Source organism: Malania oleifera, chromosome 5, assembly GCF_029873635.1.
Source record: "Malania oleifera isolate guangnan ecotype guangnan chromosome 5, ASM2987363v1, whole genome shotgun sequence".
NCBI lineage: Eukaryota > Viridiplantae > Streptophyta > Magnoliopsida > Santalales > Ximeniaceae > Malania > Malania oleifera.
This window is the reverse complement of record NC_080421.1, coordinates 77,721,154-77,734,601: the sequence shown is the minus strand read 5'-3', so window position 1 is coordinate 77,734,601 and position 13,448 is coordinate 77,721,154. Positions and strand designations below refer to the sequence as shown.

The following is a 13,448-nucleotide window of genomic DNA, read 5'->3' as shown; positions in this document are numbered from 1 at the left end:
GTCATATACTATGCTCTTGATGTAAATGAATTTAATAGGGTTATGGCATGCGCCTCTACCAAAGAAATATGGGATAAATTAGGGGTTACTTATGAGGGCACTAGAGACGTAAAGGACAGTAGGATTGATATGCTAACTAGTGAGTATGAGGAAGGCCATCCAGAAGGTTCCAAAGCTCAACTTCTTAAAAAGGTGATTCAAGCAGCAAAAAGGAAAAATTAGATCCTTTTATATGCTACAACTACAACAAAGTCGGCCATATTCGACCAAAGTGCCCATTATTGAAAAAGAAAAGGAAATCAATGAAAGTCGACATTGTAACAACCTGCTTATTTTACCATATTTTTTTTTCTTTTTCCATAATAATATTCTATATAATAACCCTGAAAAATCATAATCCACCTAGACCCAGGGGTACGAGGGGTATACCTAAAATACAATACTAATACCTAAGCAGCAAGAAACGCAATAACATATACATATCAAATTACCATTTAACACAATACCAGAGTTTACTACATCCCTCATATGATTAGACACAACCCAAAATATCCAAAAACAAGTCCTAGGGTTGTCACCCAAAAATCCATCTGACCCTAGCAAAATACTTACCCTTCAAATAGGGTAGAACAGTTGAATCCTAACGCTACGAAACTCTATCCACTCTTCTATCTAGGGCTCCTAAAATGCTTATATAATTTGGGGTGAGACACCTCTCAATAAGGAAAATAAACTAATATCAGCGTGTGACAACATGAGTATTTTTGTGTTATACATATAACAATACAAAAACATACTTGATAAAACTGTCTGTATCATATCTAGGAGAAACATGTTTTATCATATCATGGTATAACATACTGAATTTCTATACACATAAATCATTTCATATAACTGTAGATAGAAAACATCCTAGATGGTTAGCTAGCTAGTGTCATGTCTTACCCCCACATGACTGGGTTGTGCGGCCCGAAGGTAGGACCTAGCAATGGTTGACCGACCATGCTAAATCAACATAAGTTTGTAAGTACGATGGATTTGCCCCTCTTGGTCTGGACACCAGAGGGACACTTGCGCTACAATAAACCACATCGACTGCCGATCTCCCACTGCCTCGTACAACAAGCGGTAACACTAACAAAAACATGATCGTGATCATATAGCTACAGTACCATGCTTCGTGAAAGCCTAAGCCAAGCCAACCAGGTTCTAATAACATATAACATATTTCCAAATAATGATACATGACTATTTCATAATCATATCTGTCACGTTAATATTTTCATACATCTTTGCATAACATATCATATAAAATTTACAGTCCTTACACCGGCATTTTGTATTTTATAAATGACGGCCTGTACGCCGGTATTGCATATCATTAAACCTTCGGCCCTTATGCTGATATAGCATATCATAAAACCTTTGGCCCTTACGCCGGTATTTCATATAAAACTTCGGCCCGTACGTCAGCATATCGTATAAAATCCTCGGCCCTTATGCTGACATATCATATAAAATTATTTAATTTATAAAATCCCTGTAGCATTTAACATTTTCCTGAAAACAGTAATAACATACTTATTTTGTAAACATAATATTCCATCATCATAATTTTCGTGGCAAATATTACTCATGGCTACACAATAAAGTTATTTCTGATATTTATACATGAAATCCATAATTCTGATCAACAACATTATTTCCAACATAATTCTACCATATACATATTTATCTAAAATTAAATGTTGCAAAATAATTAAATACATTTTCATGAAATCCTGACTTAGTTTATCCCCTTACCTGGTTTCTAAAAAACCCTTACAATGTTTAGTCTTACACTTGCAGGGTTCCCCGTTCAACACCCTAAAAACAGCATTGCCCTGAACAAAACTTCAATATTTCTTTGAGTACTACATTTTCTACAACTATAGGAAATCCAAATACTAAATAAAAAGCATTAGCCTAAATTTAGGATGAAGTCCAAGTTAGCCCCACCAACGATCCACTCTAATAGACTTAAAGAGAACTTTTCCACGAGTGTCGCGGTGGCCTCGGATCGTTGAACCGGCAAGAGACCGACCCAGAATCTTAGAGAGAAGGGAGAGGGAACGAATAGAAGAGAGAGAGAGAGAGAGAGAGAGAGAGAGAGAGAGAGAGAGAGGGTTCTTCGCGTGATTTCTGAGTGAAAAATCAAGTTTTAGGCCATTTATACACCTGCACTCGTTGACGAGCCACGTCACTTCGTTGACGAGCCACGTCAATGAAGGAAGTTCATCGACGAATGCTCATTCCTCGTCAACGAAATTTAGAGCTGAAAATCGCCTCTCGATAACTTCTCATCGATGAGACATGTGTCCCCGTCGACAATCCCAATAAGCCACTTCGTCGACGAACGCGAGGACCTGCTGTGACCCCCTTTACAATTTCCTTTTTCTCCCTCTTTATTATTATTTAAATACCATAATTCTTCGGGTTTCTACAGGCACATCTTGGATAAACATAACAGCAGTGGTTCAAACACTGACTCCAGCAATACCGAGGTCGTAAAGTTGTGCTTGATGGCACACAGTGATGTGGTACAATCATCTTGCTTTTTATCATCTTATTATTATGATGATGATTCTGATAATGATATCATGCCTACATATAAAGAACTGCAACTTAAGTATATTCGTGTTTATAAACTGCTTGATAAAATGACTAAGAAGAATAATATCTTGGAAAATAAATGTAAAAATTGGTCAAAACATTCTGAAATAGGAAAGCGCTCTCATTCTGCTTCATTAAAAGAAAAAGATTTGAAAATTGCAAAACTTGAAAGAAAATTAAAGGATAACTCCAAAACTATTTGCAAATTCACAGAGAGACAAAACAATCTTGATAGACTCCTTAGGGTCCAGATAAGTTCTATTGATAAAGAAGGTTTCGGTTTTAATGGAATTGAAAACAAGAGGCAGAAAATTTTTTATTTGAGACATTTTGTTCGTGAATCAAAATTGCACATCTCATCTAAAAACTCATTTTGGCATATAGCATGTTTCAAATGTAAAAGAAAAGGTCACATTCAGCTTGCTGTCAAATTAAAAACAGAGATGTGAAAATTAAGAAAGTGTGGAGAGTCAAAGGTGAATCAAGTACTAACCCTTATGGACCCAAGAGAATTTGGGTACTAGAATTAGTTACTTAAATATTTACTATAGGTGTGCCTGAAATCATCTTCCTCTAAGGACAAGTGGTACATTGATAGCGGGTGTTCACGACACATAACTGGTGACAAGGCCAAGTTCACTTCCATCGCATCCAAAGAAGGAGGATTTGTGACCTTCAGGGACAACGCAAAGGGCAAGATCATCAGAGTAGGTAAGGTGGGTAAGGAACCTTCCCTAGTTATTGATAATGTGTTATTAGTAGATGGTATGTTAGAATTGGTGTATTCCTAAGAGGGGGTGAATTCGAACTTTAAAATTTATTCCTAATTTAAACAAGATATTAGCAGAATATCACAACCTAGGGTCTTTCTATGCAATCCCAAATGTGCCGATAAATGTAATATGCAAAAATTTAAATCATGCACATCATTTAAACCATAACATACACGTGCGGTAAATATAAAGTGCGGAAATATAAACAGACACATGATATGTTATCGAGGTTCGGCCAACTATGCCTACGTCCCCGCCTCTAGCTCACAAGCCCGAGGATTCTACTAATGGCTCACTTAACAGGTGGAGCGTCATCGGTTACAACCAGGTCAATTCAAGGGGCTGACTTCAACCAACACGCCTTACCAAGATAGCGCACCTAGCTTTCCTAACAAGGTCTAAGCCATTCTAAGACTATTTACCAGGGCTAGTCTCCCTTTTCAGGCTCATGCCTGGAATATAACAGATTTGAAATACAATTTTGCTTACAAGGAAATGCTTCTCACATAAGCCGATATGTACCAATATAATCAATCACATACACCACCAAATGATAAAATAAAGTAAGCTCATTGTGATCTTAGATGTCTACTCTCAAATATTTATACAAGCATTGTAGTCAGTGCGTGAGAGTGCAAATAATGTAATCTTTGTATCACAATATGTTCAATCAAAATGCTCAAACAAAGATATTAGCCACACTTTAGATATCTCAACAAATGGTTTTTCTCAACGTATAAAACTCAAGAGATGTATAGATTTTGTTTGCAAACAAGATTTGATCTTTGTGTTCAACAAATAATATTACTCAAGGAATATTGCAATAAAGATCTTTAGAACATAAACAAATATCTCTTCAAAGATTTCTCAAGATGAAACACACTAGATATTTGAAAATAATTTGAAAAGATTTTTGCAACCAAAATCAAATAAGAACTTCTCAAGATATTGCAATGACAATGCAATACTTGGAAGCTCAAGTGATGTCTTCTTAGGAAAGACTTATTAATAAAGTCTCCTAAGAACACTTGAGGTTTTTCTCTCAAATAAAATAGTATCAAACAAGCACAAACTTGAGAGAGCAAACCTATAGAACAACAACATTCAATTCGAACTTACAAATGGTCTTTTGGCAATATGGCTAGGTAAGTATGAGTATAGGATGTTTTGAAGTAAGAGAGAATGATCTTGAAATTCAAAGAAAAATCACTAATTGAGTTTGCTAATCTTGTGCTAATTATTCCAAATGAAGGGGTACATATAGACTTCCCCTTGATTATAGCCGTTCAAGACATATATGGAATAATTATAAAAGTTTTAATATATTTTAAACAAATTAACCCCGTTTCAAAAATATTAATCACAGTAAAAATATTGGGGCAACTCGAGAGCATTGGTCGACCGAAGGAAGTTCGGTTGACCGAGTTGTGCATAGTTCGGTCGACCAGACATGGAGGTTCCATGGCGATTTTCCTATTTAGCGCGGTTCGGTCAACCGGGAACTTTTTAAACTAACTAGTTCGGTCAACCATACCGTTGAGTTCTCACACGTGGGAACTCAATCGATCAGGGCGTTGTTAGGCATTTTCGGCTCGGTTGTTCAGATGGTCAATATGTTGACTATTAGGGAGTTCGGTCGACCGAGTGATAATGAACTAGGTAAGTTCGGTTGACTAGGCTGTGGTCAAAGTGTTGACCCGGTCCCAGTTCGATCAACCAAGAGGAATTGTACTAGAGAGTACGGTCAACCGAATGTGCATATTTAGTGCATTTTGGTCCTATTTAAGCGTGCTTACTCATACATAATAATGGTTTGCATGGAAAATAATTGTTTTAGTTTATTCCCTTACCTGACTACTGAGAAAAACCCTTATAAACTCTGGTCTCAAACCCGTAGTATTTCCTGATCAATACCCTGAAAATGAAAACTCTCAGTACTAAACTTTAGTATTTTTATGTGTATATCATTTTCTATAACTACCGTAAGACCAAATTTGGTTTAAAAATTCTTACCTTAACTTAAGGATGATTTCCAACTTACTTTCACCAGCGATCCGCTTCGGTAGATTTTTGATAATTTCCCTTCATTTTTATTTAAATTACACTTTTATTATTCGGGTCAACACATTTATAATTTATAATGTCAATTAAAATGTTAACATAATCATTTACTAGTTTTTAAATATAAAATTTTACAAATTATAAATACAAATGTTAATTAGAAACATACTATAATTATATACTATTTTGTTGCACATTAACCCTACGTTGAAATATAGTAATGTGTACAAATTTTAATTAAACATAATAATTTAAAAATTATTAACTAATAAGGTTAACATAATTTAATAATTATATATTACAATATATTAATTACATGTTGTAATATAATAATGTATTCACTTGATAATAATATATTTTTAATACTTATAATAAAAGTGACTATCTTAATACTACTTGTATAAGAAAATGTTTGACAAAGGGGTGATGAAAAAAAAAATCATGTGTTAGAGAATATGAACCACAAAATTTGAAATACTATTTTTTTTTATGAACCCTAGCTAACCTTTTGAAGCACAACACAATGCATTATTCATAGTTATACCTTTATTTGACGACAATGGTAATATGTCTTTTACAACATATTTTTCTAAATAAATGGATTAGTTGATTATGAGTTTGGTCAAATAACAATAACCTTAAAATGATAAGATCTAAATTTTACTTTACATGGGTTTGTTTGAGATTGAGGAAAGGTATAACTATGATATTTAATTTTCATAAGTTAAAAAATAAAAGCAAGATTGAATAAGGAAAAATATATAAAAATTGGACTAAATAAAAACTAGACCTATACTTAGGTTTGCATGAGCATTAATTTTTTCTTTTCCCTTTTTGAAAAAAAATTTCTCCATTTAAATCAAGGGAAGAATTTTGGATACCATGTTCAAATCAAGGGAAGAATATTGTGTTTATTTCACAATACTAATTACATGGAATAGTAGGTAATTATATACAAGAAAAAAAATACTAATTTGGGACTACACTAATTTTAAGGTTAGAATTAGGGTCGCCCCTAATATCAAGGGATTTATGATCAAGACCTTGATCCAAGAGATTTACAATCAAAGTTTTTTCCTAAAGTCTCTCAAATTAACAACAACTCACACCAACAAAGACAAAATATATGGCAATTGCATACAACTATTTATAATTTGTAAATAAAAGTCGTTATGATGTACAATGTGAAAGTGAACTTCTTGTAAATACGACCTAGTGCGATTTAAACGAATACAACACTTTCTAATTTAATTTAATGTAATGTAAATTAATGTGATGTGAAACAGAACTTTTCTTAACAATATTATAAATAACATTAATTATTATTTTTGTCTATCTCACATTTTCTCATCAATATTATGTATCTTATTTGGTTTATTTAGAATTGCATGTCATGCCCATATACAGTAATTTTAACTTTGCAAATATTAAATATACATTTACACCTACTAATTATTAGAAAATATTTTCTTAGTATTATGTATGTGAGCAGTAAATTGAACAGGCAGAACATGAAAAAAAAAACAAATAAATTAAAACTAACCTTCGTCCAGATGCAGCTATGAACCGAAAAAATCCGAACCAAGCAATGAAACAAATTCAACTCAATGTAACAAATTCAAATTCAGTAAGTAAAACAATGAAACTCAATGATTCACGTTTTTGCTAAATAAAAAATACCTATCTCATTTTCTCCCTTAAATAGCTTTCCTTGCCTACGAACGATCACCTGCAAGCTCAGCCAAACGGTCACCTGCAAGATCAACCGAACAGTCACCTGCAATCTCCTGCCGTCTCTCCCTTTGCAAACGGTCTTCTGAGCGCTCGGGAGGGAAATGGGCAGACGAAGCAAATCTTGCAAGATGGACCTGCGAGATTTTCCATGTGTCATACAGTGCGTCATTTTAAAGACAAATCTTGCAGGCCTATCCTGCGAGATTTCTGCTACGCATCAAAAGTTTGGTGGTTGTCTTTTTAAATCTCGTAGAGCGAAGTTGCGAGATTTTTTGCACTGCTGTTCTCAAGTTTCTGACGCGTGTTAAATCTCGCAGCACCAAGCTGCGAGATTACGTAAACATTAGTTTGAGAATTTTTTTCCCAAATAGGGTATTATTTAATATTTTATTTTATTTTATTTTATTTTATTTTAATAATAAAATGAGGAAAAACTCAAAAAACTAAGGCTCTCAAACCAGCTGCCGTGTTACGGAGGGAAATATACCAATAAAATTTTGACGCGTCAGACCATTCGATTTAATTTATGAAAATACCCCCCACATTCATCAACGGTGAATCGTGAGAACTGTAAAAGCTCCATTCTCCGTGATCTCTCCTCGGCTTTCTGACCACTCTCTCTCCCTCTCTCTCTCTTCCCGAATTTTGAAGAGTGGCCTTCCTTCTCAGGGCATGAATCTCCGACTTTATACTGCAAAACCCTCTTCAGTGGTAAGCTCTGCGCCAAAGGGCACCGCTCCTACAAAGTGCGTACACGGTTCTTAGCCTGCAATCCTCTCTCATGCCTCTCCGAGATCCCATCCTCCTTGCATGCGGCCGTTTCCACCTGCTTCTCTCTTCCTGTGCAATCTTTTCGCTCTTTGCTCAAAGCAATTACGTATGACCTCTTTGTTGTTGTACTGCATTTCTGAGATAGCGCATTAACTCCCACTCTTTGCTCAATCAACGATGGAGGTTTCGTTCTGGGTCTTAGTCCTTTCTGTGTTTCTGTGCCTTTTCGCACCCGGGTATTCTTCAATTGAGGACTTTCATCAAGCGTAAGTGGTTTCAATCACATATACTTAGCATTTGAATTTGAAGGTCATTAATTGGTCTAATTTACATTCAGGATCAGTGGTGTTATTTTTATGATTGATTATTGTGCGAAGTGAACTTTTTTTGTTGTCGGTTCACTCTGTTTATGACTTTATGGGCTTGGTTGGGGGTGTCTATTATGCTACTTGCGACTGAATTTGCTTTTTTTTTTTTTTTGACAAAACTTCTTTATTGGATGCTCGTTTTAATTTTGGATTTTCTTTCGTTTGCGTGTTGCTTAATGATTGTATGTGATGAGTGCATCCACGATTTAACTCCCGTGTGACTGGAGGAAAGTTTTACAATTTGAGATTGCGGCCCAACATGAGATGACACAAAATGAACAGTGCTAATCAATAGCAGTGGACGGCTGACAAATTCTTATATTAGCAAGATTCTGAAGATGCTTCTTACAACGGGCAGGATAATGCATAGTTGTTTTCAGTGGCTAGCCAGTGAGATTTACCAAGAAAATGACCATTAAACATGCTGTAAATTTCCTGTTTCCTTGTATGGAATATGTGGGACGGCAATTGTAAATTTAGATTCTTCAGAACTAGTTATGATGCTGGCCAAAAAAATGAGAATACCAAATGACATAATGTGGCCTCTTTTGTGTTTCCAGAGAGGGAAAAAAGTGGCATATTGGAAGTTAAAAAATGTATCAGCATTTGGGATAGAATCTTGCTGATCAATGATAAGTAGTAAATAGAGGTTTTACATAACCAAAAGAATATGATCGCCTTATTTATTGTATTCTGGTGGCTTGCTGTGGCATGCACCCTTTGAACACATGCAACTCCTGCACTGACAAGTTAAAGAGGGTGAAGGGAAATATCAATTCACGCTTCAGGTTGAAGATGCTTTCCATTTTGTGGAGAAATCTGTTCTGCATTTTTATATTACTATACATGGGGATTTGGTATGAGATAGATTTCCCAATTTTTCTTGAAAGATTCTCTCATACAGTCATATGTACTCAATGTGAGTGCATTCGATTTATTTAGACATATGTGACTACAGGTTTGGAATATATGTGGCTCTGATATGGGCATTGTAATCTTATTGTGCCTGAGTGGACATATGCAACTATGCGGACATATATGACTGCAGGTTTGGTATATATGTGGCTCTGATAAGGGCATTGTAATCTTATTGTGCCTGAACTGACATATGCAACTACTGGTTCGGCATATGTAGTTACACTCCACCTGGTTGGAATGAGATTTATGTGGAGGAGTGTGGGAAAATTTGGATTCTTGTTGATAACGGGGTCCTCTAAAACCTGGATGTCAGCTCAACACTCATATTTTTTCTGGAAAGTTATACTTTTCTGCAATTTAAAAGCAGAAAAAATAATTGTCTACCTTTGTGCTATCTAAAAAATTTGTCTCAAAAGGGTATCATTTTTCTTATGATCTGATGCAAAGTAAATCAGACATTATGAGGACTATAGAAAATTTTAAAGTCTTTCTATTTCTAGTTTATGCTTTAGATAATAAAACACTATAAGATACTGATGAAAGCATGTGAAGAGCCCATAATGTCACTTGCAAGCATTAATAACATGAATGAAGTTAAATATAACATGTAATTTCACATTCCAATGTTGTTAGCATTTATACTTGGAGTTTCATATGAGCACACATTTGATCTGTATGATTAAGTGGAAGTACCATGGTATGTAAGTTAGAACAAGAATAGAAACAGAAAACAAATCTGCCTTCATTGTGCATATTTTTTTTGCCTTATTTTTATTCCTGTTTTCCCACATACATACTTGATTTATTTATAATTATTTGTTTATATGTTGCATGTGGTTGCTTCCCTGCTTGCAGGTTTCCAATTGTGGAGCCTGATCCAGGTCATACGAAACTTCGTCTAGCAAGGGAAGGATTGGCAGCCATTGAGAGAATAACAAACCCAATTGCAGCTGTTGCTGTAAGCCCACTAAATATTTTACTTAGCATTTATTGATTACAATGTGCTTGCCACTTAATCATGACCAAAAGATACCTTAGAACTCTAGGTTCATATTGGATATTTAAATCAAAATTTTTAAAAAATACACGTGGGATGAAAATTTCAAGCTGGAATGCTTTATAATCAAATAATTAACTAAGATGACTTCTGATAAGATTAATAATTAAGTGCTGAATAATGAATGTAGTTCTGGATCTGTAAACCTAGTTCTCAATATAACTATAACTGGCCTTTGAATTTGAATGTTGAATTATTTAAGTTGTTTGGTAACTATCTCTGAATATATGTGTTAATGTTTTTCATGTTTTAACCCTTTGAATTGTCTATAGCAGAACTGTTTGTTAAAGATTAGAGGCATTTTCCAAAATCAAAATAGTTTTTTTTTTAATTATTTACAATAACATCTCTGAAATATAAAATAAGTATCAGTTTAAATAATTCCTTAGTACAAATGTTATTGAAGTGTTGGTTGTGGAATTATAAATATTTCCTATCTTGGTAGTCAATTTAACCCATTCCTCTTAGGTAATCATATTGGCTTTCATCTGTCTTTTGAGTAATCACTATATTAAACTTGGATTGTGTTGCCTCCTTCACTCCAGTTCATGATTCTTCACTTAAACTAGTTCCCTGCCAACCACATTCACTCACTTCTTGTATGCATGAGAGAGAGAGAGAGAACACATGAAAACGAGTTTCGGGGCAGCATATCAAGTTGTCATTACTCATTAGAATTTAGATGAACAATCTTTATAATATAGCCACCACCACCCTACATTACACTGGAAATTTTTTAAAAGGATGGTGTTTAAATAGTTATACATGAATTTCTAAAAAGATGCTACGATGGGATTTAAGGGAATAACAGAATAAATTTCATGGGAAAACTACAATGTGCATTCAAATGTGACATCAACATGGGAATAAATTAATCACACATATGCAAAGTAATCACACAGGCAGCCCCAAATCTGCAGCATAACAGTTGCTTCTCTCATTAAACTTTTTTTTTCTTTTTCTTTTTTTAATATATATATATATATATTTTTTTTTTATTTTCATGTAAATCACTTTACAGGTAGTCCCAATACCACCTTCTCTTTGACACATAAATCATATTCACACACAACACTACCACATTCACTTTCACATACAAGTTAATATCACCTTCATTTTGACATGCAAATTACAGCCAACAGTGTTATTACAGGGGAAGGTGAGCGTTACAGGACATTCAACTGAGCATTCTGACAGACAACACACTACAACCTTCATTTGACACACAGATCACATTCAATACCCAAATACAGAAATAAATGGATTTTTGAGGAACAACAACTCCAACAGAGAGGCCCGGGGTTGGGGGGAGGGAGGGGGGGGGGGGGGGGGCACAGGTTGTAGGGGAAGGTGAACTTACCAGTAGGGTGATGGTAAGCAGTGTGGCTGAGCTGCTGTGCACAGGGAGAGACTGTGCGCAGCAGGGAGAGGTGTGGCTGCTACATGGAGAGAAGAAATAAGCATGTATTAGAGTTAGGGATATTTTGTGAGTAATTTTGTTTTTTCTTGGGGGGCTTCTGTGTCAAAAAATTATAAAAGGTGGTGCTGGCTGAAATAACGAGAGAGCTATTGCTAGTTTGGTAAGAGCATGCTAAGAGCCTATTTAGAGCCCAGAAAAGCAACATTACTTCACTGAATATTAGACCATTAAGAGCCTAGCCTTGATTTAGAGGCTATTGAGTGCAAACAAACACCCCCCCAATACTATAAATTCTGCAGCTGCTTGTATTTCGCTAAAAAAAAGTGCCTTACTTTCTTCCAAACAAGAAAGGAAAATTAACCCCTGGGGGTGCTTGGTTTGCAGCATCTTTCAACATTCCGAGGAGTGTGATGCCCATGGCATCTCATTTTCATTTTTGTTTGGACGCCAAAATATTACGTGGCAGGCAACTTAATATTCCTGGAAATGAAAGAATCCCACAAAACATGGGCATCCTATTTCTACCCTCCCCATAAGCGGGAATCCTACTTTTTGGACCAAATTGCCCTCATTACTTTGGCGGTTTGGACAATAATGCCCCTAGAATAGTATTGTTCCACTATTATTATATTTAAAATGATAAATTATTAATAGAATAAATGTAACATTATACTAATATAATATAATGATATTTGGACATCATATTGCCGTCATTTAATAGAATAAATGTAGTATTATTATTGTGTTATAATAAGATAATATAATGACATTTGGGCATCATATTGCCCTCATATTTTAGTTAATTGATTATTTTAAGTGTTGAATTTTTTAAATTTATGATTATTGAAAATTTTAAGACATGGATTTAATTAAGTACGTATTCTTAGTATATTTTTGACTTTTTGTGTTGAACATATGATTATTCTTCATATATTAGTTATACCCATGTCAAGAATATTATAGTCATCTTCTTCAAATGTTTGCCATGGTTCCCATGTTGAACTAAACGTTGACATGGGAATCCTGTCTACATTCTTGGGAATGTTACAACATGAACCAACAAAAATATTCCCATGAGGCTGGCTGGCAGAAATCATTTACAGGAATGAGATTGCTGGGAAAGTCTTTACATGGTAATATTTTTTGTGTCGTCCCCTAAATCCTTTGAAACATCAGTCCTCTCAGTTGCTACTTGCATAAGTTTAGTCATCTTCTTGTATTAGGAATGACAGTTTCTAGAATCAACATAAGCACTGCACTTTCAAATTATTTGAGCATTAGTGCTGCCTTATGGCATATTTTATTAGTTTGCTAAGCTCATAGATTTGAAGGGAGTTGAGGTAGGCAGATTTAGAGAGGGTGTGCTTGTCCTTTATTCTGGGAAAATTGCTCTGTATCCCATTAATCATCCATAAACAGAGTCTTAATGTTGAGAAAATGCTAAGAATATTTTAAGGAAAATGCTGTTTTGTTCAATTTGGTGAAGTGTTAGCTGAAAATAAGGTTAACAAGAAAAGTACGATGGAGATTATTTTGGAATTAATGGATGTGCATTTCTATGCAGTGCAAGGCTAATTTAAATTTTAAATGTGTTAGTTGACAATAATATGAAGCTTGTTAGCTAGTTTACATAGGTTTCGAGTTCCTTGACACTAGGTTTAAGCCACAGATTATTTATGCATCGAGCTCAAGCT

The 13,448-nt window shown here is 34.8% G+C and overlaps 1 protein-coding gene across 1 annotated transcript in view; it reads left to right on the top strand.

The window, feature by feature from the left end:
• Positions 1-7,767: 7,767 nt before the first annotated feature.
• The window catches only part of LOC131155465 (uncharacterized), a 28,886-nt gene continuing 23,205 nt past the window's right edge, over positions 7,768-13,448 (top strand). The window contains exons 1-2 of the mRNA XM_058108629.1: positions 7,768-8,257; positions 10,133-10,235. Coding sequence (XP_057964612.1) covers positions 8,169-8,257; positions 10,133-10,235 — 192 coding nt within the window. The 5' untranslated portion in view covers positions 7,768-8,168. The remainder of the gene's footprint in view (positions 8,258-10,132; positions 10,236-13,448) is intronic.